At 37.5% G+C, this 22,071-nt stretch overlaps 1 protein-coding gene across 15 annotated transcripts in view; it reads left to right on the forward strand.

The window, feature by feature from the left end:
- TCF4 (transcription factor 4) overlaps positions 1-19,500 on the forward strand; it is a 330,874-nt gene extending 311,374 nt beyond the window's left edge. For 12 of the 15 annotated variants that reach the window (XM_054032796.1, XM_054032800.1, XM_054032797.1 and 9 more), the window contains 5 exons: positions 6,843-6,978; positions 8,309-8,471; positions 11,284-11,513; positions 13,302-13,442; positions 13,977-19,500. In XM_054032796.1, coding sequence (XP_053888771.1) covers positions 6,843-6,978; positions 8,309-8,471; positions 11,284-11,513; positions 13,302-13,438 — 666 coding nt within the window. In that variant the 3' untranslated portion in view covers positions 13,439-13,442; positions 13,977-19,500. The remainder of the gene's footprint in view (positions 1-6,842; positions 6,979-8,308; positions 8,472-11,283; positions 11,514-13,301; positions 13,443-13,976) is intronic. The other 3 variants (XM_054032795.1, XM_054032808.1, XM_054032806.1) reach the window with 1 other exon arrangement.
- The last annotated feature ends 2,571 nt before the right edge of the window (positions 19,501-22,071 follow it).

Here is a 22,071-nt window from a genome sequence, read left to right on the forward strand (position 1 = left end):
AGATGCACTTTTGGTTTCAATAGAGTTCCTTCATTTTAGAGAAAATAAGTTTCCTTTCTTTTCATATGATGGAGATATTGACAAGATAATTAAAACTGGAATCTAGCACTCTTGAACCATCAGATGTAATTGATATTTCATGGGGAGATTACAATTCAAAGATACCAAAACAGTTTTCTTTGTCAGTGGGTATCTAATTACAGTGAGAACATGTCAACTTTTCTCTTTGTGTTTGCTGAAAAACAAATATCTATCTAATCTACCTATATATCCACACATAGGTTTGTGTGTGACCTCTGTTTAGGTTTTATTTCCAAATTTAAGGTTCTGATCATTCAACTGTAGTTTAAAGATCAGTATTTTGAAATTCAAAGGCATATAGCTGTTCATATTCAACAGGCAGCTAAGGTGAAACTATCCTTTTGCAAACAGTTCACTTATTAATAGCACTTTCATGAAGGTGAGGTTAGGTAGTTACATGTCAGTTCCATTAACTAGCTGTTCCTGGACTGACAAAGCTCTAACCGTGCTGTGCAGTTCTAGAATGATAGTGGAGGAGAAGCTTAGGTCTAAAGCCTGTTTTGGAGACACTTATCTCAGGAGATAGTATTAACAAGGATTGGATAACTGCCAAATGAAATTTAATACATTTTCACATCCATGAAATAGGCCCCTTAAACACAGAAGCATAATTACTTTCAAAAACGCTTCCTGGAAACAAAGAGAGTGAAAACAGTAAATGTCTTTCTGTTGTTGTTTGTTGATAGCTACAGGATACATACAATGGACCAGTTTTTAAGCAGGACCTCCATTCAAGCCAGTGGGGGTTCTGCGTAAAAATCAATAGCATGATATAGTCCAGTGATATTTACCAGTCTGAATTAAACACCCCACATATAACAAAATACAAAGAAAGACAGAGACTTGCCAAAGGCCACCTAACTTAAAGTGCCAGTGTTTGAAATCTGCAAATCATGGGCAAGTTGGAACAACTGTTGAATTCAGTGAACTTGTTACACACCCTGGCCTTTGCCTGTGGGTCAATGAACTATAATTATATTTTTCAACTATTCAGAAAATTGAGAATGCATGGGTTTAATTGTTTCTCTTGGCAGATTTTGGAGGAGGATAGTGGGTTGGGTTTGATTATTTTTTTAAATCAAAGGTTGAAACACGATGAATGCACCAGAAGACTAAGTGACCTTTTTCCTTTAATCAAGTTCTAGTTTTAGAAAGTTAATAAAGTCTCAAGACAGTTTCATGTTAGCTTTAACAGAAAACAAAATGTGAATCTTTAAAAAAAAAAAAAACCATCAAATGCCACCACACATACACATCTCTTTTGGTATGGTTAAATCTATATTCTAGTTCCGCTAAACCAAAATCCTAATAGAAAAGACACTTCTGTTCTAAATACCTCCATGTGCTTTCACTTTATAGGTTCTTTTGAGATATTTTGTTATTCCTATCAAAGTATTTTCCCTTTTTCAAACTACTTTTGCAATATACTTTTGAAAACCATAGCTGCTTCTATTATCGTAGGGCTACGTAACTCCCACAAAAATCTAAATAAAGTCAAAAGGCATAAACCATAAAGCTTGGTATTCATACTTGAATATCTCCGTACTTTATATAAAAGGTCAAAGGAAATACTGTGAGAACCAGATCTACCATTATTTCAGCTCATAAAATTTAAAAAAAAATCCATGAAAGACAAACAAAAATATCAGTGCAAGTATCTGTTTTTCCATCTGGATTTTCTCTACACCCATCATCCTAATATTGAAACACCTGTCAAAGAGTTTAACGCTAAAAAGCCCAGTAGCCTAATCTTGATCCCCAATTACTCCCAGGTGGTTGGGACTGTGCTTCTACACATATATATATATATAATATGTTTGTTATTCATGAGTTAGTTAACCTCAGGGGCCAAAGTAACACCAGATAAGGACTTCTCCTGATGTTTCCTTTTAGCTGAAAAATCTCAAGGAGAATAGATTTTTTTGTTATTATGACACCCTAAAGGAAATAAACACAAAGAGTTACACGTAAATACTAGGTTTCAGAGTAGCAGCCGTGTTAGTCTGTATCCGCAAGAAGAACAGGAGTACTTGTGGCACCTTAGAGACTAACAAATTTATTTGAGCATAAACTTTGTTTGTTTTTCATTTGCTGAATGTTCAAGTAGGGGTCTGTTTAAAGACAAGTCAATAAATGAAGTATTAATAGAACTTCAAACTGAGCTTGATTCTCTAAAGATAGTATTATTTATAGATCTTCAATCCTGGGCCGGGGGGAATGAGTCATATCTTCACTTTGTCTTGGGGCAAACCTGTTGTTCATATCACAGACAAAATGCTCATTGGTTGGGGATAGCAGATGGATTGGCATCTGATGTTATTGTTGAAGGACTTACCCACTATTTGCAAATGAGGTTCACAATTTAAGGATATTCCTGGAAGGAACCTTATTTGGTCCTTGAGTCCCAGATGGCTAAGGAGTACATTATTCCATCAGCACAAGGTCCTTTCATTACTTTAGTTATCAATATCTTTATCATTATTGCAATCCTGTCTAAATAGGGCAATCTTTGAAGGTCCTTCTATCTGTAGTTGCAGCTAGTACCTAATATGATAGCTGCTCTGCTTAGTAGCACTGGTCATGCCTGTGCACCAAAGACTGTTTTCTTTCTGTATTCAATTGAACTTTAACTGCACTCTTGAACTTTAAGAGTTATTTTAATAAGCCTCTGCCTGTTTTCCTGTGTTCTCTCACAACTGTAGAGATCAGCTGATGTGCTTTATCATACAGCTGATAGATATGAATGTCGTCTGATATCTGATGGCAGAATGTTCTCAGTGGAGTACAGTTGACTGAAATTCACTTCCTCCGTTGGTTTGACAGACTCTCGGTTTGTAGAGTGGTTGGGTTTTTTATAAATAGTTATTATTGTTTAGCTAATTTTGGTCTTACAATGTGTGTTTATATGCATGTGTACCTAGATACAGTAGGAATTGGCACACTTTTATACATCAGTAAAATACATTGTCTATAGGTAAAAATTTTCTACAGCATCTAAATGACTTTGGAGCTTATATTTCATTGAAAGTCAATGAAAGTGCCTAAGTTGCTTCTGAAAATGGGACTTAGGCTCTAAGTCATTTAAGTGCTTTTGTAAATTTGACCTTATATATATAAGGGGGGGCTATACAGTTCCCATTTACATGCTGGCACTCCCCCTCAAAACTGCCCACCAGGAAAGAAAAGTGTTCAGTTCCAGAACATCAGGTAGTAGACCAAAATGGCATCTCTTTTCTCATATAAGCAATTATGACTGGCACATTGCAACAAAGGAAAGACTGAAGAGAGTTTTATTCATAGCATTTTCTGATCAGTTCCACCTTTCTGTCTTTCCATTTCCAATTTAAGGGATTCATCATGGCTCTCAGGACATCGAATGCAAAGGACATTTTACATAAAAGTAAAGTTCAGTGTGGTGTCTCTGGATCAGTCTTTGCTCCCTCAAATCAAGGTGACTGGTTATGTACTTAGGACTGAAGGATAAAAGTGCTTGTGCATTTTATGTCAGGAAGTATCTCAAAAGACAATAAAGCCACGTTACTTTTGGTAAAGTGCTCTGATTAGGTTAATGCTGACATCAGAGTATTCAGCCACTGCTGCAATGAGTTTATGCTATTTATTTATCATTTACCTAGCAACAACTATGGGATGCTAGGCTTAGTAAAGTCACCGAAGATAGACCACAGGTGCTTACAGTCGAAATAGATGTAGATGAGAGAAAGAGAGGGGTAATGTCAAAAGGCAGTGATAAAGCAGTGATGTTAAGCATAAGTTGATGTAGTTCATGGTTCTTTTTAACTGTTTTTGAGGAGATGACTAGGGTTTATAAAACTCATGGAAGGAAGCATGTTTTGAGGGGGTATTTGAAGAAGATGAGGCATTGTAGGCAAGGGAGAAGTCCGAGACATAAGGGAAAGTAGGGGAGTGTGAGAGTGACACAAAATGGGCAGTTATATATGTAGTTTGGTTAGATTGAAATCACTGAATGTGGGAACAGAGAGAGATAAAATGATAAATGATTAATTCCCAAGTTATTCTAAACGATGCGTCCAAAATAGACTGAAGAACTTTTGTAGTACATCTCTTGGTCCCTCAAGGAGTTCCAGGTGCAGTACAGTGTCCTGGCATTGAACAGACTTAAATGAGCTACAGATTTTCATAAATGAAATATCCAAAAAGATAGAACATGCACATGATCACATAATTATATTTTATAGCAATGAACAGAGTGGAATAGAGTCAATATTCTTAGGTTAAACTCAGCCCTGCCACAACTCTATTGCAATTGACGGACCTAGACAGGTAAGATATACGTTTTTTGTGTTTTGAAGGCCCCAAAGTCTGAAGCTTTACAATGCCCAGATGGACCTTTCTGACTGCCATTCATATCACTGAAAGTGAGATAACCCTTCCTGGGCAGAGTTGAGTACATTGGCGTAGATGATAAGACCAGGTCTTTCCCTAATGTATGGCTTATGGCCAGTTCACTGCAACAAGTGTTTGTTCATCTCAACAGACTTGCTAGATTTGGGGCAGTAAAAGAGAAAATATAAATAGACAAACTTGCCCATTTATTTGTGAGAAATAAGATGATATTACTTCCAAAATTTCTTTGAAGCTGAAGAAGAGGAGAAGTCTGCAGCTTTTCTTAGTAGTTTTTATTAGAACAGGTTAAAAAAATATCATTTTCACTAAAGTAGTTGTCAACAATTTCATCCCTTTTTCTCTAAATTCAAGATTTCAATAAAATCATCAAACTTGTAAATTTTGGATTTTTTCAGCCAGCTCCTCTTGTTTTATGATAAAACCATAGACTATATCATTAGGGAACTCAGTCAAAATGAACACTCGGAATCATGTGTCCTGGATTTAGCCATCCTAGTTACAGTCTTAATGTCAACTACAATTTGGCTGAAAGGAGGTAGACATTTTGAATGGGATGACATGTCTGCCAAAGTATATCAACACCTTCAAGTAGCTCAAAAGAAGTCTGCTGGTTGTTTTCCAAGTGAAAATGTCATCATTTAGAGTGAAACCAAATGGATTCCTACACTTGTCCCCCCAGCTTTACCACAGAAAATCCTCTACAGTTTACAGAACTTTAACTCTATCCATCTCCAGAAAAAGTATGTTTAGCTACCATAGTTTCCTTTCACAAATAAGAAGCTGCTCTTAAGGGCCCTTTTTTATCAGAGTGCTCCTCACTAAATTTCTCTCCTGAATCTTTGAGATTCTTGAAACCTCTTGTATCTTATATGCAACACTATTCCTGTGGTGGTGGCATTTTAGATCTCTAGACTCATAAGTTACACCACCTTTTTTTTTCTTGCAACCAAATATATGAGTAAATGTACTAATTTTCCAAAGTCTCCTCTTGAGATATCATGTTTTAAAAATTAAAGTGTTTCAAAAGGGGGAGTGTTTTTATCTCTGTTATATTACACTGGCTTTTTGGTTATCTGAATTTAGTCTGAAAAAGAAAAACGTTTTCTTGAGTCCCCTTTGGAAATGTTCCCTTTTATGTTTCTTACTGTGGTCTTGCCTTGCTGGTAAGAATCAGAGTGTATTATCTTGTAAGTCTGAATAGAAACACTCCTAAGTCTTTTTAGTACTCCAGGAGAACTGAACCATGGATAATACTTTTTGAGAATGAAGAGTCACCTAGAGTTCTCTGCGGAATGTATAATCTGTGGAGACACATTTCATCCAATGGTAGGATCAGTACCTGAGAACGTCCAGGATAAAAACTGTTACATGTAGAAATGTTGGTTTATACCATTTAAGGTGTTATTTGGCTTTAAGGTATGTCTTAAGAAATGTAAGAGATTGCTCCCTGCAATTCCAGTGGTGTACTATAGAGGCTCTTTGAAATCAGAGTGCCTGTCCACAGCTTCTGATAATTCTGCTCTTAAAGTAAATAACTGTCCTTCCTTACCGTCCATTGTATTTAATTCTGTGACAATTTTAGCTTATAAAGTGCATCAATGAGCAGTGTACATGGAAAATAATGGACGTATTTCCATTGTGCCTGCACTGTCAGCTAAGATAATGGCATTACTGGTGTGTTTAATAAAACCTTTATTGGTATATTACCCGGAGTCATGGTGTTGGCAGGAATGGTGCCCCTTCGGATTTGGAACTCTATGGTTAATGAAATACAGTGAACATTAATTTGGAATGGGCTTCTAGCTTTGGAAAGCCAGGTGATGTTTTATTATATCTGTGCCGAATAGGGGCTGTGTCAGATACTGCTGTAGCTTCCGCTGTCAGAGGCTTAGCTGGCATTATGGAAAAAAAAAATGGCAGGCTTGAGAATCTTATCCCCTGAAATGAAAGTTGAATGCCAAATTTAAATTCCTGCAGGATTTCCGATAGCAATGGGGGAATTGAGAAGCCCACAATTAAGCATATGGGCATTAAGATAATTGTCAGATCTGTTGGCGGACATGATAGAAGACAGATGGGTACGAATCAGTGCGCTCCACTGCAGCACCCTGGGAGACAATTTGACGTTTTACCTGCCTGAGCTACTCTGCCATATTTGTCACTAAATGTGCTGCACAGCATCTTCTTGAGTGTTAAGTGGTTTTGCATATTATGTAGATATACAGTACATCGGCGCCCTCTAGTGAAAAAGCTACAGGGAACATTATTTTTAGATGTCTGCCTTTCTCTTTAGTCTCTCTTCACTGTCTGAGGAACTTGTTACATCCGTATTCACCTTCATATCACATTAAACTCTGTGACTCTTCTCTTTACAGGTTGGAGCTCATCGTGAAGATGGTGTCGGTCTGCGTGGCAGCCATTCGCTTGTGCCAAATCAGGTTCCAGTTCCACAGCTGCCAGTTCAGTCTGCTACGTCCCCTGATTTAAATCCACCCCAAGATCCATACAGGGGTAAGTACACCAAAATACTGTCAGGACACTGCCATGTGGCAGTCTTAAACGCTTGTATTTTTACATTAAAAAACTTTAATTATACATGCTACAGCGATTGGAATTGAGTCTACTTGGAACTTGGATTCATAGTAGTGATAACTCAGATACACAATGAGACCATAGTGCAGCTTGAGTGGGAGGAGAGAGTCAGGAGTAACATGATATATAGTTCTGATTAATCCAGACATCCTATCTGGTATGCTCTAGTAATCACAATTACAAGCATCCAAGCAATTTAGCCCAGGACAGCAAGTTCTAGTACTAACATAACTCAAGCAGTAGAGAAATGTAGAAAATGTTTTAGGATGCAAAATCAAAAAGAGTAAACTTAAGACCCTGCGGTTCCATTGCACACAGAATTCCCATTGACTTCAGTTAGATGCGAGGGAAAATACCAAACTGATTTTAATTGTATTACAGTATTTGCTGTGCTTTGTGAATCCTGTAAGATTTATATGTATAGATGCAGTATTGTTTCAAAATACGTGTGAAACTAACTGAACCTAGAGTACATCTAGGGTCTATCTTTATTCCTAGAGGCTGCTAATTTTACAATTAAAGTATGGAAGAAACAACTCAAAATTTCTTTTATGATGGCTTACAAGCTCTTACTCATTCTTCATGGCTAAGGTATTTTGATTATTTTATGGAAATGGCATATTAAGATTTTTTTTAAGAAGAAGAAACATTGTCTAGTGTTTTAACAAAGAACTGGGAGTCAGGAATTCTAGGTCTTATTACACAGCCAATCCACTGGCTTAATGTGTGAGGCTGGTGAAGATCACGAACTCTGTGTGTGTCAGTTTCCCTTCTGTAAAATGGGAATGATACAGGTAATGAATCTGTAAAACACCTTCAGATCCTTGAATGGAAGGTGCTATAGAGGGGCAGTCTTTTATTACTATTTCTTGTTAAATCGTTGCTCAAGGAAAAAGCTTAGCGTAATAGCTCATAGACACTTGGGTTCTTAATCAGAACATGAGGTGTGTGATTTCCATGATTATGATTTTAATTGCAGTTTAGCTGATGTTTGGTAGACAGTGAAATTATCATCTATTCCAGAAAGATTGCGAAGTGGAATTAAGCCTCAAAGCCAGTGCTGAAAAATGGTTTCAGCAGCTGCATTCTTGAAACTCCCTTCTGCACCAGTCAGTCCAAATGAGTGGCTGTAAGAACAGACGGGAACACAGATCCAACAATAGGTGGCATTAGTAAGGAACATACATGCAAATGCATTCAAACCTTTGCTTAAACATTGGTAACAGAAAATCACTGTGTTTTCCCATAGGTATGCCAACTGGACTGCAAGGGCAGAGTGTATCTTCAGGCAGCTCTGAAATCAAATCTGATGACGAAGGAGACGAAAACCTTCAGGACACAAAATCTTCTGAGGACAAGAAACTAGACGATGACAAGAAGGATATCAAATCAATTACTAGGTCAAGATCTAGGTAACAGTATATAATAGTGTCGCTTCATTTAATTCCTTTACTGGATTTTGATGAAGTGAACAACTGGAAGAAACTCATGAGTTTTTTCCTGGCAGGTAAAACCACAGCCTAAGAGGAAACTGAAGGCATGTTCTGGTAGTACTAACAGTATCATTTCAGATACTTGTACTCCAGACTTCCTAAAATTCCTTTCAAATCATGAAATTGGACACTAAGCAAATTATCCCAATATAAAATTTTTATAAGATTAAAATATGCTTAGCAGATTGCTTTTCATCCACACCTCTGCTTAAAAATTGGAATAAAATATTTATTTTCACTTTTTAATGTAGGGTTCTCAGAACAGATCACATTTGCATGACAGTTTACCAGTGTCCAACATATTGTACTCTTGTCTCTTACATTTTTAAATAAATCCATTAGGCCTGTTTATGCCCTTTATCTAGCTTTTAGGAGAAGCTGGGTGTTCATATCATACCCTGCTCCCAAGAATGGCTTGGTATCTTTATATGGACAAACATTTCTCCCCTGCAGGCATCAATGGCCATGAAATGCATGATTATACTTGGATTGCCACTGGGACTAAATATGTTCTGCATGCTATATAAAATATTACTAAATATTAGTGAAGGCATATCCTTGGATTTTATCACCTTGGACCTTATGTCCTTGGTGAATGTTACTCACATGCATAGAAGCCCTAAGCACTAACCACCAGGATAAAGGAGAAGTTTCCTACTACAATAATATCTAGTGGCCTGTCAACGCTGAGTTCTATGTTGGGACCTGGTTTATGGAGTCAAGCTTTTGATTTTCACCTTATGGTCCTATATCAAAGCTAAGAATACCAGTAAAATTGAGATTGAGGTCCTCTCCTGGTTTGGTTTGGTTTTTAAATAAAAAAGATAAATCCGAGTTTGAGGTGTCACTTCTCCTTCAAAACAACAGTCTTGGATACTGTCTGAAAATGGGAAGCCTCTGAATAAGATCAATCATCTTTATTCCAAAAACACTAGTTTGGTTGCACAGAGCAAGTATTTTGCTCTTAAAAAAACAACAACATTCTCCGGCACTCATTGATTTCTAAAAATATTAATTACATACACATCTATTATGATCAGAGTAAAAGTTGAGGTTTTCTCATAATAAATGATGTGTTGGAAAAATCATATTTAGAAGAGGTGCTTTCATGTCCATGTATGATGTGGCAAGACAAAAGCACCTTTATGCTGCTGCAGGGTGATCTTCTCATTTCTTGTTAATTTAACAAGTAGGCTGTCACTTATGCATATTAATGTGTGCTTTGAAGCTTTTGTAAACTGTTATTTTTGTTTTTAAGAACCTTGCAACTTTAAAAGGTTACTCTTGCTATTTAGTTATACTTCTAAATACATGTTGTGTTAGGGCTGTTAAACTTACCAATATATTTGCATAACCAATTTAAAATATGTATTAGCCACTGAGTCACTGGAAAATACGTGTTCAGTTTAAAATCATTGTCATTATGTTTAGGGTAGAAACAGGTTTTATTGCACAAAATGATGCAGAAATTAAACTTAGGGCTCTATCCAGTTGTAAATTACACGGAAATTTCATGGGCCTTCCTGACTGTGTTGCTTCTACATCCTGTTTGCCACTTGATAGTGCTTGTATGCTTCCTAATCCATCTTTTTGTGGCTTTCCAAGTCTGTGTTAACATAGGTGGCATCAGACTTTGCCAAGCCAAGTACAGTATTCCCCTCCACCTAACCCCCCCCCCCCCCCCACACACACACACACACACACACCATCTAAATGACAGGGGCTGCTCCTTCCAGAATCGCCCAACAGATAACTAAACTGAAAACATTCTAAGGTGTCCCCCTACTGGCTGAGGTTTATTATTTCTGAGCTGCCCAGGCCTGAGAGCCCCATTTTATACCACATTATCAGATAGCAGCAGATAAAGTAGCCCACCCATCAATTATAGAAGAGTAAGGGGCCTTTATCTGATTCATGAACCTACTCACAATGGCATTGATAGGGAATGGGATAGGTAGCCATCAGCACCATGCCCAGAATTGTAGGGTAAAAGAGGTATAATCTGCATGCACGTCACTAATCACAGTCACATGATCCTGCTCTGCTCCTACCTTTTAGTCTTGCAAGACAGTAAACCAGCACATTATATTAACTCCTCAGCTCCTTGGTAAGGACATTCTATTACTTTCCTTTTAATCCTGCACAGAGGATCTCTTTTCCCTTACGTGACCCAAAGGGCTATATATAATTTCAGCTGCATAGACCCTGTAATGATTTCTATATTCCTTGCTTAAGAATACCAAATTTAAAAAAAAAAATGACTGGAACTTGATTTGGTTTAAGACCGGTGTCTTCCCTGTGAGTTCAAAGTGCAATGTGAAATGTAAAGGAGTTGTAGTTAAAATATCAATTACGTAGGTTCCCAGGATTTGTCATGCATGCAAATGTAACAATACTGGCTGTGGTGCTGCTTTGTAAAATATGTTATTGAAAAGTACTGTTTTCTCTTGTTGTTACTAGCAGAGGCCATTGTATTCTGTTTTGTTTAGCTGGTAAAGGCTTCAATACAAACCTAGGCGCTCTACTCAGAGCAAATATAGAGGGATTTAAATATGATTATCAGCAAAATAATATATTGTACATGGAGCGAAGGCTTATTGGCAAGTTAGAATTAGCCAGAAAATTGCTGCCTATGCATTGCAGCAGTGGTTTAGGATGAAATCTGTTTAAAGAGCCTGCCTTACTTTTTTCCCACACCATTAGAAAATACCGTGTTCCTTTTGTCTCTCAGCAATAACGACGATGAAGACCTTACACCAGAGCAGAAGGCAGAGCGAGAGAAGGAAAGGAGAATGGCCAACAATGCTCGTGAGCGCCTACGTGTGCGTGACATTAATGAGGCTTTCAAGGAGTTGGGCCGGATGGTACAACTCCATCTGAAGAGTGACAAACCCCAAACCAAACTCCTGATTCTACACCAGGCTGTGGCTGTCATCCTCAGCTTAGAACAGCAAGTCAGAGGTCAGTTTGGCAGTTCTCTCCTGCAACAGGTTATATATCCAGCAGCATTTAGCTCCACTGGTTCTCAAGGATCACTGTAAGGTGTTGTAGGTACTGATGAACAGGGCCGGCTTTAGCAGGTGCAGGGCCCCATGCCGGGACGCGAATTGTCTCGCCCCCCCCACCCTCCACCGCCCCAACTCCGCCCCAGCCCCGCCCCAACTCCGCCCCCCTCTCTGCCCCATTGGATCCCTCCCCAAATCCCCACCCTGGCCCCGCGATTTCCCCAAGCACGCCGCATTCCTCCTCCTCACCCCTTCCTCCCAGGCTTGCGCTGATCAGCTGTATGGCGGCGCAAGCGCTGGAAGGAGGGGGGAGAAGCAGGACACGGCTTTTCTTTTTTTTTTTCCCCGCTCCGCCGGCAGTCCCGGACGTTGCAGGGCCCTCTTAGGCGCAGGGCCCCATTCCAGGGAATCGGCCGAATCGGCTTAAAGCTGGCCCTGCTGATGAAAACAGACTTTTATGTGCAAATGCATATATAATAGCACAAGAAAAATTCTTTAGTTTGGTCATTATCTCCAGTTCTTAGAAAAACTCTCCTTTTGCTTTCCATTAGATTTAGAACTCTAGGTTTTGGAATACATAAAGTGTAATGTCGGTAGCCTGCTTTTCATCCGTCTCCTTTTTTGGCTGATCAGTGTTGCAAGGCTGTGTTGAGAGTACATGAAATGAAACAATAGTAAATTAACCCTTTGGCACTGTCTATGCCAAAGCTGTTGCAGCTAAACACTAATACATTCACAGCAGGAAAATCTGATTCCCAGAACCAGGAGGCAAAAATAATTGAGAAATTATCAATTTTTTTTAACATTGAAAAATACTTCCAAAACAAAATGTACAGTATTACGCTATAATGTGCCATGTGGAAAAATCTGATTTAAAAATGCTTCCTGTTACCTAAAAGAAGACAAAGTGGTCAATCTGTAAATTGCCAACTTCCAGAAAATGTTACCACATCTTCTTCAATTCCTCTAGCTCTTCAGTCATGTTAAAACAAACCTTTTTGAGGTTAGCCAGGCCTGTCTAACATACAGTACCAGTCTGTAATACTTGGTGATACAGAGATTATTCTAAAAATGCACTCGAGCCCACAACACTCACATCTGGCATCCAATCCAGGTGTTGTACCATAAAGTTCCTGGGTTTCAAGGTTCCAGTTCAACATATTATGGAGACAGGTCCTATCTGCATGATTCAGGTCGAGTCTGAGCTCACTAACTCAGTGTTTGGGAGTGCATGGATCTGGGGGTCCAATTCAACATTGTGGTTCTAGACTTATTTTCCATTTTTGAAATTATCTTTTGGAAGTCTGACCTTAATGAGAAAATGAGGAAGGCAGTTTAGTCTTTGACACACATCCCTGATATTCCCAATATTCAAATTTTGAGTAACTTAGAAAGATCCAAGATGTAATATTAAGCTTGGCTAACCCCTTGGCCATTGCATGAACATGAAGGTATTTGCAAAATGTACGTACTAAGCTGCACTGCTTAAAAGCATCAAAGCCTTTATCACAAATGCCACCCTTTAAATTTCTATACCTTGAAAGGAATATTCTAATGACAAAGACTTCATGTTATAAAGAAAATTGGATGTTCACTTGTAAAACATGCTCTAAAGCTTTTAAAGTATACTGGAAATCTATAAGAAGTAACTGATAAATTAATTGTCAGATGCAAATTCAGTGAACAAAACATTTTGCTGTAAAACTTAACATATTTGAAATGGCCTTTTGCTTCAATTCAACAGAAAGGAATCTGAACCCTAAAGCAGCATGTCTGAAAAGAAGGGAAGAAGAGAAAGTGTCTTCAGATCCCCCTCCACTTTCCTTGGCAGGACCCCATCCTGGAATGGGAGATGCATCCAATCATATGGGACAGATGTAAAAAGGCAAGTTCATTTTCAGCTGTGACCAAAGCACAATAAATACACAAGTAATTCAGCAAAAGACACTGAATACAGAGTCATTCTGTAGACTCTGGACCAGATTGGGAGTGGGGGTGAGGGTTGAAAAAAAGGAGATAAATTCATGGAGGATAGGTCCATCAATGGCTATTAGCCAGGATGGACAGGGATGGTGTCGCTAGCCTCAGTTTGCCAGAAGTTGGGAATAGGCAACAGGGCATGGATCATTTGATTGCCTGTTCTGTCATTCCCTTTGGGGCACCTGGCACTGGCCACTGTCAGAAGACAGGATACTGGGCTAGATGGACCTTTGGTCTGATCCAGTATGGCCATTCTTATGGTTGCATATGTGCAACTAGGAATAAAATTAGGCCCATCATTATAAAATTTACTTACATTTAATCATCTTGCACCTGCACTTAGATTTCCAATAATATGTTCAAATCATTTATTCAAAGAAGAGAAAGTTGTGTGTATTCAACAGTACTGGACTGATTTATTTTTTCACTTCCTTCACAGGTCCAAGTTGCCACATTTCTTCATTTAAACAAGAGACCACTTCCTTAACAGCTGTATTATCTTAATCCCACATAAACACTTCTCCTTAACCCCTTTTTTGTAATATAAGACAAGTCTGAGTAGTTAAGAATCACAGACGCAAGAGATTTCAGCATTCCCGATTATTAAACAAAAGCAAAAAGTGCAACTTGAGGGACGACTCTCTTTAACATATCATTCAGAATGTTTAAAGCAGTATGTTACGAGCTGTAAATGCACAGCCTAGAGACTGAATGGCAATCTTCTCCACACTGTGGGACAATGCATTTGTGCCTAAACTTCTTTTGGAAAAAAAAATATAATTAATTTGTAAGTCTGAAAAAAAATATTTAATTTAAAATTGTAAACTTGCAATAATGAAAAAGTGTACTTCTGAAGAAAAAAATGAACGTTTTTGTTGGTGTGCTAGACAGCTAGTGTTTATACTTACTGGATATTAAAAGGGAAGCTTTGCTGCCCAGATATTTACAAAACCAGCAAACGTCCTAATGAAAACTGAAGTGATGACATTAGCCATTCCTTAGGGTAGGAGGAACAGATGGATCTTATAGACCTATGACAAATATATATATATAAATATATATATAAATATATATTAAAAATTTAGTGAATATGGTAAGCTTTTGTTCATTTGTTTCAGACTTTTTTGCTCCTGTAAAAAAATAGTACTGATTAACTTTTTTAAAAAGAAGATTTTACTGTAAATAAGGATTTTTTGGTCTTATTTCTGTCCCGCTCCCCTGTTTTTGTTATTGTAACCTGTAGTGCCAACTCTGTCTCTGGAGGGGTAGTGCAGGCTGAAATGCTGACCCTGACGTTGCTTCTCATTCATAAGTAGGTAGAGAGTTGTTTCTCCAGTCTTTTAGGAACACAGGACTTTAAAGTCTCATCATGTGTAGATATTACAGGCTGCATTACTGAGACGTGGCAAAATGAGTTTGAATCGTAATGTTGCTCTTGTTGACCCTATTCTGGGATTTTCAGAGGTACAAGGTTAGAATGCTACAATGTTACCACTGTGCCTTCCAATGTTTATATCATCAGAAACATTACATAATCAAAGTGGCTGTGATTTAACAAACCAATTAAAGTGTTACCTATGTGTGTAGCCTAAATAGTGTGCAGTGAGGCGTTTCTGAATACACGGTCAGATTTGGGGGGTGGGGGGAATCCATCAATTGGGAAAATTGCAAGCAGTGTGACAGATTTGATTGACTTTCTTTTTTCATTCTTTTCTTGTTTTCAAGTGGATTACTTAAATGTAGACCACTTGCTGCCTCCTCCTTCATTTGTGAAATGCCAATATTCAGTCATCATGCAACATTATAACAAGCCTTATGAGTCCTAAAGCATTAAGTTGCACTTTCTTGAGGAGGGGGTAGGTGGGTAGTACAGTATTTCTCTGGCCAGTATGAATGAAGTTTTTACTTAACATATTTAATAGTAACATAGATCAAACTATGACACAGCAACTCATCAGACAACTAGCTTTGAAGTCTGGGCACAACTGAACCAACTTCCATAGTGAATCTTATCATGATTGACTTTGGTGTACAGTACAATTAACAGATAGTGCTCCTAGTTAAGTATTTGTCAGCATCCTTTTGTCTCTAATTCTAGTTTCTATTTTTACAGCCACACAAACCTGGCATGTATTTTAAATAAAATCTCCCTGTTCAAGTAGATTTTCCACCTATCAGCACTGAGTAAATGCCATAAATCCATCAAAACGGTCTAAATGTTCCATCTGTTCTCCTGTTTTGCCAGTTATATAGTAATGAAAAATACATTTGTAAATTTTATGCAACAAATGGCAAACGTATCATTATTTTGAAATTGTGTATGTAAAAGTTATATTTTTACATGTAGACTCTTGTTATTATGTGTTTTAATACATTGTATCATTTTTTGTTTAAAAACAATCTGTGTGGTTGAAAAAAGTCTCATTTAAATGAAATAGTGAGATACAAGAATCTGAATTTTATGTTTGTTTCTGAAAACGTGAAGAACAAATATGATAGTTAACATGTGATCACCTTCTACATACCCATAAACATTTTGATTAGCTGCGTGCGTGTTGAAACCTGTAAATATGTTCAGTAGTGGGAAAATTTCAAATGCTTTGATTTGTTGATAAGTTTCTCAAATGTGGAGGTGGATTACACGATTAGCTATACACAATAGAGCAGCAGGCAGAAGGTTTAATTCAGAATTACAAATGAATATTATTTTTAAAATGCTGGACTTTTAACAGGCCTGATTTATATGAAAATGGGTGTGATAAAGATTAATCTCACCCATTGTTAATGATAACTATGCTTTTGAGTGCTGGTATCCTTAAGGTTTCTCTTTATCAGTATCATATGCATTGATATGAGGAGTGAAACAACAATGAACAAACCATATTTTTTGCAGGCAAATTATAACCCAACAGATCGTATTCACTTTTATCCATACATGTACACATCAGGTTTAGGGAATGAAAATAGCCCTTTTACTATTGAAGAATTTTAAGAGCATTGCTTCTGATAACTATTATCAGAAAATGCATTATAAAACCAAATTCATGTTTACTCTTAAAAAATCAGAACAAAAATAAATGTTTACCTTTATTGACATTTTTAACAAAAATTGGAGTGGGGGGTTTCTTTGTATTTCTTGTCTTTACATTTGTCTCTCACTCAAATTGAGTAGAAGTTTCAGTTTTTACCCACCAGTTTTGGTGAACTGTACCGCTCAATAAGGTGGTGATTTTATAGCAAACTTCCCTTTTAGGAATAAAATAGCCTTTGAGGGCAAACCTTCATCCACACTAGATTTAACTCTGCGGATACCTCGATACCACTCGGATTCTGGATAGTCTGAGATTAAAAAAAAAATGAACAAGCAAGTGTGTAGTGTTTGATATTTTTTTTTCTTTTCATTATTTCCCATCCCAAGGGAGGAATTAGTGTCCCACGCTGGATTTGTCACAGGTATTTAGCTGATGACACTAAGATTGTAGAAGGCTGTGTATTATATGGTAATAAACCTGGCTTAGAAACTCTTTAAGAAACACTGATTAAAATAGCAGCTTTTTAATAAATGATCCACCTCCACATTCAAGTAATTTATGACTATGCTGAATAGGGAATCTGTTCATCTAGAACTTTTTAACCATTTGTCTTCTGTGTAGCTGCAAGGAACACTAACGTTTATACAACTGTCAGTCCTACCAGTGATGCAACTTGTACTGATTCAGTCTTCCGATTCTTTGGGGAGATGGGGGGTGGGAGAGGATGGGGAGTCAGGGAGAGGAAAGTTTCATCTTTGTATCCACCAGGCAGAATCTGATCTGTGTCAAGAAGTGAACTATACAGTATATTGCCAGGAATGAAGAGATTTCGGCGGAAACAAGCACAAAAAATAAAAATTAGTCCACTGGTTGACTGGGTGGGGGGAGGAGGGGAAGGGTGGAATATGATTAATTCCAACACATGGGGCACCATGGCCTTTTGGGGCCTATCTTTTTGTTTTGTTTATGTTTTGTTTGTTTTTTAAAGACATGTTCTTTCTCATGGGACTTGAAGTTGATTCATATTTGTGCAGTGCTGGTTTGACCATACTCATTTCAAGTATTATAGACTTATGTAATGGTGAAAATATATGAACTGTGGCCTTTTTCATTCTTGTTACTTGTGATGCAATTAAGTGAAGATAAGAAAAAAAAAAACAGCAGAGATTTACCATGTATCAGTGCCTGGCTTTTTGTTATAAAGCTTCGTTTGTCTAGTGCTCTTTTTGCTATAAAATAGACTGTAGTACACCCTAGTAGGAAAAAAACCCCTAAATTTAAAAATAAAAAATATATTTGGCTTATTTTTCACAGGAGCAATCCTTTTATACCATGAATATTATGGGAAAAAATTGTCAGATTCTGAATATTTCTTCTTTGTAGATTTTTGGAATCATTCTGAGTAAAAGTTTGTTACTTTATTTTACTATTTAAAAGATGTTATTTTACCATGTGTTACTGAGATGAAACTGTATGGTAGCTTTTTTTTTTTAGTTGTAGGTCGCAACAGGGGGAATTTTGCGACTGTTCACATAGCTACAGCAGTAAAAACAAAACAACAAAAAAATGGGAAAAAATGAAAAAAAGGGAAAAAGATTTTTAAAAAAAGATAAACAGTTACACCTTGTTTTCAATGTGTGGCTGAGTGCCTCGATTTTTTCATGTTTTTGGTGTATTTCTGATTTGTAGAAGTGTCCAAACAGGTTGTGTGCTGGAGTTCCTTCAAGAACATAAAAAAACAAAACAAAAAACAAAAAACAAAAAAAATACACAGCTTGGTGTAGGCCATTACCTGTTTCTCATCTGTAGTTATTCGATGCCGTCATGTACATGACCGTTCTGTAGCAATAAATGTGCCATTTTTATAAACTGTTTCCGACACTTTTGTTTCATTTCATTTTGCATTATCCATACCCATAGGTGCTGCAGGAAGTGTATTGGTGATCACTAGATGGCATTTTTCCCTCTGAGTAAACCAATGGCATTATGCTGCCATTGTGGTGTAGGAAGTATTATGTTTCAGATGAGACGTAAAACAGGTCTGGACCACCTGATTATTAAAGCTCCCATAGAATTTTGTTTTGGTAAAAGTAAAAGGTGTTCACTTTCACTCAGGTGTCTTTGCCAAATTCCATCTTGGATAATTTCAATTTGCTTAAGAGTCCCCTGTTATTTTAATAGAAAACAGTGTTCTTTATTTGTGACCTAAATTGTTGTGTTGTGATTCTACACTGTAAACTAATTTCAGTATTTCAACCCATAGATGGCTGCACTTCAGTGCAATTTTAAATCTGTTGGTAATATTTGTAAAGCACTTCCAGGTCCTCTTGGATGAAAGTGCTATATAAATGTAAGATCATTTTCACTCTCATTATCATATAGCTCTGATTCTATTCTGTAAGTAAAACATCTGTATTTCAGCCACTGAAAGAATATTAAGCATGTTACACCAAGGAAGAAGTGTCATAAAAATTGTACGGGGACACATGGAAACCAAAACCAAAGCAAAATTCCTAAAGCAGTAACCCATTGGAAAAATACATTGAATCTGTAAAATTTGAAGCTATGCATTTGAAGAAATATAAACTGTACTAGTACTTTGATATGCTGCAGATTGCCATGTCCAGTCAGTTTTCACCTTACAAGATCAGTATTTCAGCTGTTTGGCAGAACTTTCTCTGCTACATTTTTGCATTTAGAGCTGAGTTAAGACCTGAGCTGAATGATCATTAGAAGTTGAATATTGTAAACCACATCACTATTTCATTGTATTAACATTTTTACAAAATAACTTCTGGTTGGCCCTGTTGGATCTTATCAATCCAGATGTGTACCACAGTTTTCCAATTTGTACATACTACTTGCATCACATATTATAAAAGGAAAAGTTGTACAGATTAAAATGATTGTTGCATAAAGCACTGTAAGTGATATTTTTGTAGAATGGATATTGACCGTCTTTTGGAGCAGCTAGAGATTTTGGTTGTACACAACATTTGTATAACATGCAAGATATACATGAAATTCCATTGCAGTTTGGCATGTAGGATTTATTTATCCTATGCAGTCGGTAAATTTGGGATCTTTTTCAACTATCATTCTCTGTATGTTGCTAGTGTGATGTAACAATTGCAATATTTTCACCCCAAGGAAAATGTTACAAAACCAGTTCATTAATGGCCCTCTATAACAAAATGTGGGGACTTTGGTTTGAGTGTTCATGTTTTAAAATGTCATGGAAATTCCAAAGAATTTGGATGATAGCACCTTTAATCTTACATACGTTTTGAAGTGACGTGTTGTTCTTGTATGTTTAAAAAACAACATAATAGAACCACAACTATTTTGTCTTTTAATTTCACAACACTAAACAAGCCAAAGTAAGTGCTCAGGAATTTGTCATTAATTTCAGTATATCCATTGTAATAGGTTTTCATAATTGTGTTAATTAAATTTGAACACTAGCCCTCTAAGTAGAAAGCTTTCTCCTTGACAGACCTTAAAATGATTAGAAGTACCTTCTAGAGGTCAAAATCTAGACCTTATAACTCCATCCGGTCTTTTGAGATCAGAGATAGAGGGAAGGAGAGAAAAGAACCCCCACTGCAATACTGCACATATCTCTTATAAACATACGGCCTGATTTGCAAAGGTGCTGCTCCCAACTGACTTTCAGTTAAACTTGTGAGTGCTCAGCACTTCTGAGGATCAGGGGCAGCCTCACGCTTTCTCTTCACTCTTCAGGTGATCTGAAGAAGAACTCTGTGTGACTCGAAAACTTGACTCTTTCACCAACAGAAGTTGGTCCAGTAAAAGCTATTACCGCAAACACCTGATCACTCTAAAGATAAATGTGTTTGATGTGAGGATGCTGTTGTGTGTGAGAAGGTTATTCTAGGAAAGCTAAGTCAGGGAGATGGAGGCTGCATTGCATTTCTGCATGTGTCAAGGGTGGTGGTCAATCTTATTTCATCTAGTGATGAGTTTCAGGCTTCGTCTGTCTCCGGTGGATACACATCTTCTCCGGATGGGCAATAATTCCATTTGCGATGGGGAGTTTGAGATCATCATTGCAGAAAGAGGTGATCTCATAGTTAACTAGGGGTTATGCAATGCAGATATTTCAAAATTAGTAGTTACCTTGAACTGGACTCTGTTCAGTGAGGAGGCTGTATGGTGAGTGGCAAGTGGGGGTCACATATTCTCTGTAACCTGTGTTGGTGAACAGACAATCTACTGCTTTCTGGGACAGATGTACCTTGGGGACATTGGGCTTCACTCCTAGGTATAAGGAATCACAGGAGATCACTTTTATTCACTAACAATACCTGGTTCTAATGCAACACTTTTATCCCTAGAAACCAAACCGCACTACCAGGAGATAAATATCTTCATCCTCATTTTATATATGAGGAAACAGAAACACAGAGAGTGAAGTGACTTACCAAACCCGGGTCTACTGATTCCCAACCAAGTACTAGTCTCACTAGGCCATACTGCCTCCCACTATTTAGATGCCTTAGTACATTTTTAGGAGCTTTACTAGGTTTTCTAAGGCATCCAGATTTAAACATTTTGGCAATCGGCAGTAACTAAATCTCTTTTTGCAAAGAGGGCTCTCAGTAGTCTACCTTTTATATTATACCTTGTTATGACTTTTTTTTTTTTTAATGAAAACTACAGATGTAAAGTTCCTTTTAAACAGAAGGAAAGAGTTAAAGGGATGAAGAGTATTTTTGGATCCCCTTTCTATGTATAAATATTGTTTGAACTAAGAAATCCCCGGCATTCTGTAGGATGACAGTTCTGGGGAGGTTGGCATGATATCATCATGCTTAAAGAAGATTGAAGAAGCACTTATATTGTGCGGTAATTCTAGATAGCCAATAGATACATGCAGTAACTCAAGTATCTTTAAGACTGTACATTTGTAAAGAGAGAATAAGCAGTGTAAAGGAAACTTAATGCGCCTTTGAGGGCTGAAAATCAGATGAGGAAGCTAATGCTACTTAGATGAATTAGACCAGTGGTTCTCAAAACTTTTTTTTTCACGGACCACTTGAAAATTGCTGAGGGTCTCAGTGGACTACATAATGATCTTTCCAAATGTTGTTTGTACCGTTAGCTAACTATTGTAAAGCGCTTTGGATAAAAGCGCTATATTTAAAAAAACATAATAATTATTTTTGTCCTACAAATAAAAGCACACAACTCATATTTTAATATCAGTAGTCTTACCTTTCTAATGTAATGGATGTGCCCTCTTTCCCCGGCTGCGGCAGCCACAGAGCTGAGGCTGAGAAGGAGGGCTGTCTCTACCTGGCAGCTAGTCCTGGAGCTGGGGAAAGTTGCCACTTTCTCTGGCCACCGCAGCCCTGCATATCCCAAACTCCCCCCACAACCTCTTCTCACGCCACTGCCCCCTCCCACTTACCCCCAATTCCCCCAAAGACCACCACCTCACCTTACATATGCACCTTCTCCAGGGTCCAGGCACCTAAT

This window comes from Malaclemys terrapin, chromosome 6, assembly GCF_027887155.1.
Source record: "Malaclemys terrapin pileata isolate rMalTer1 chromosome 6, rMalTer1.hap1, whole genome shotgun sequence".
NCBI lineage: Eukaryota > Metazoa > Chordata > Testudines > Emydidae > Malaclemys > Malaclemys terrapin.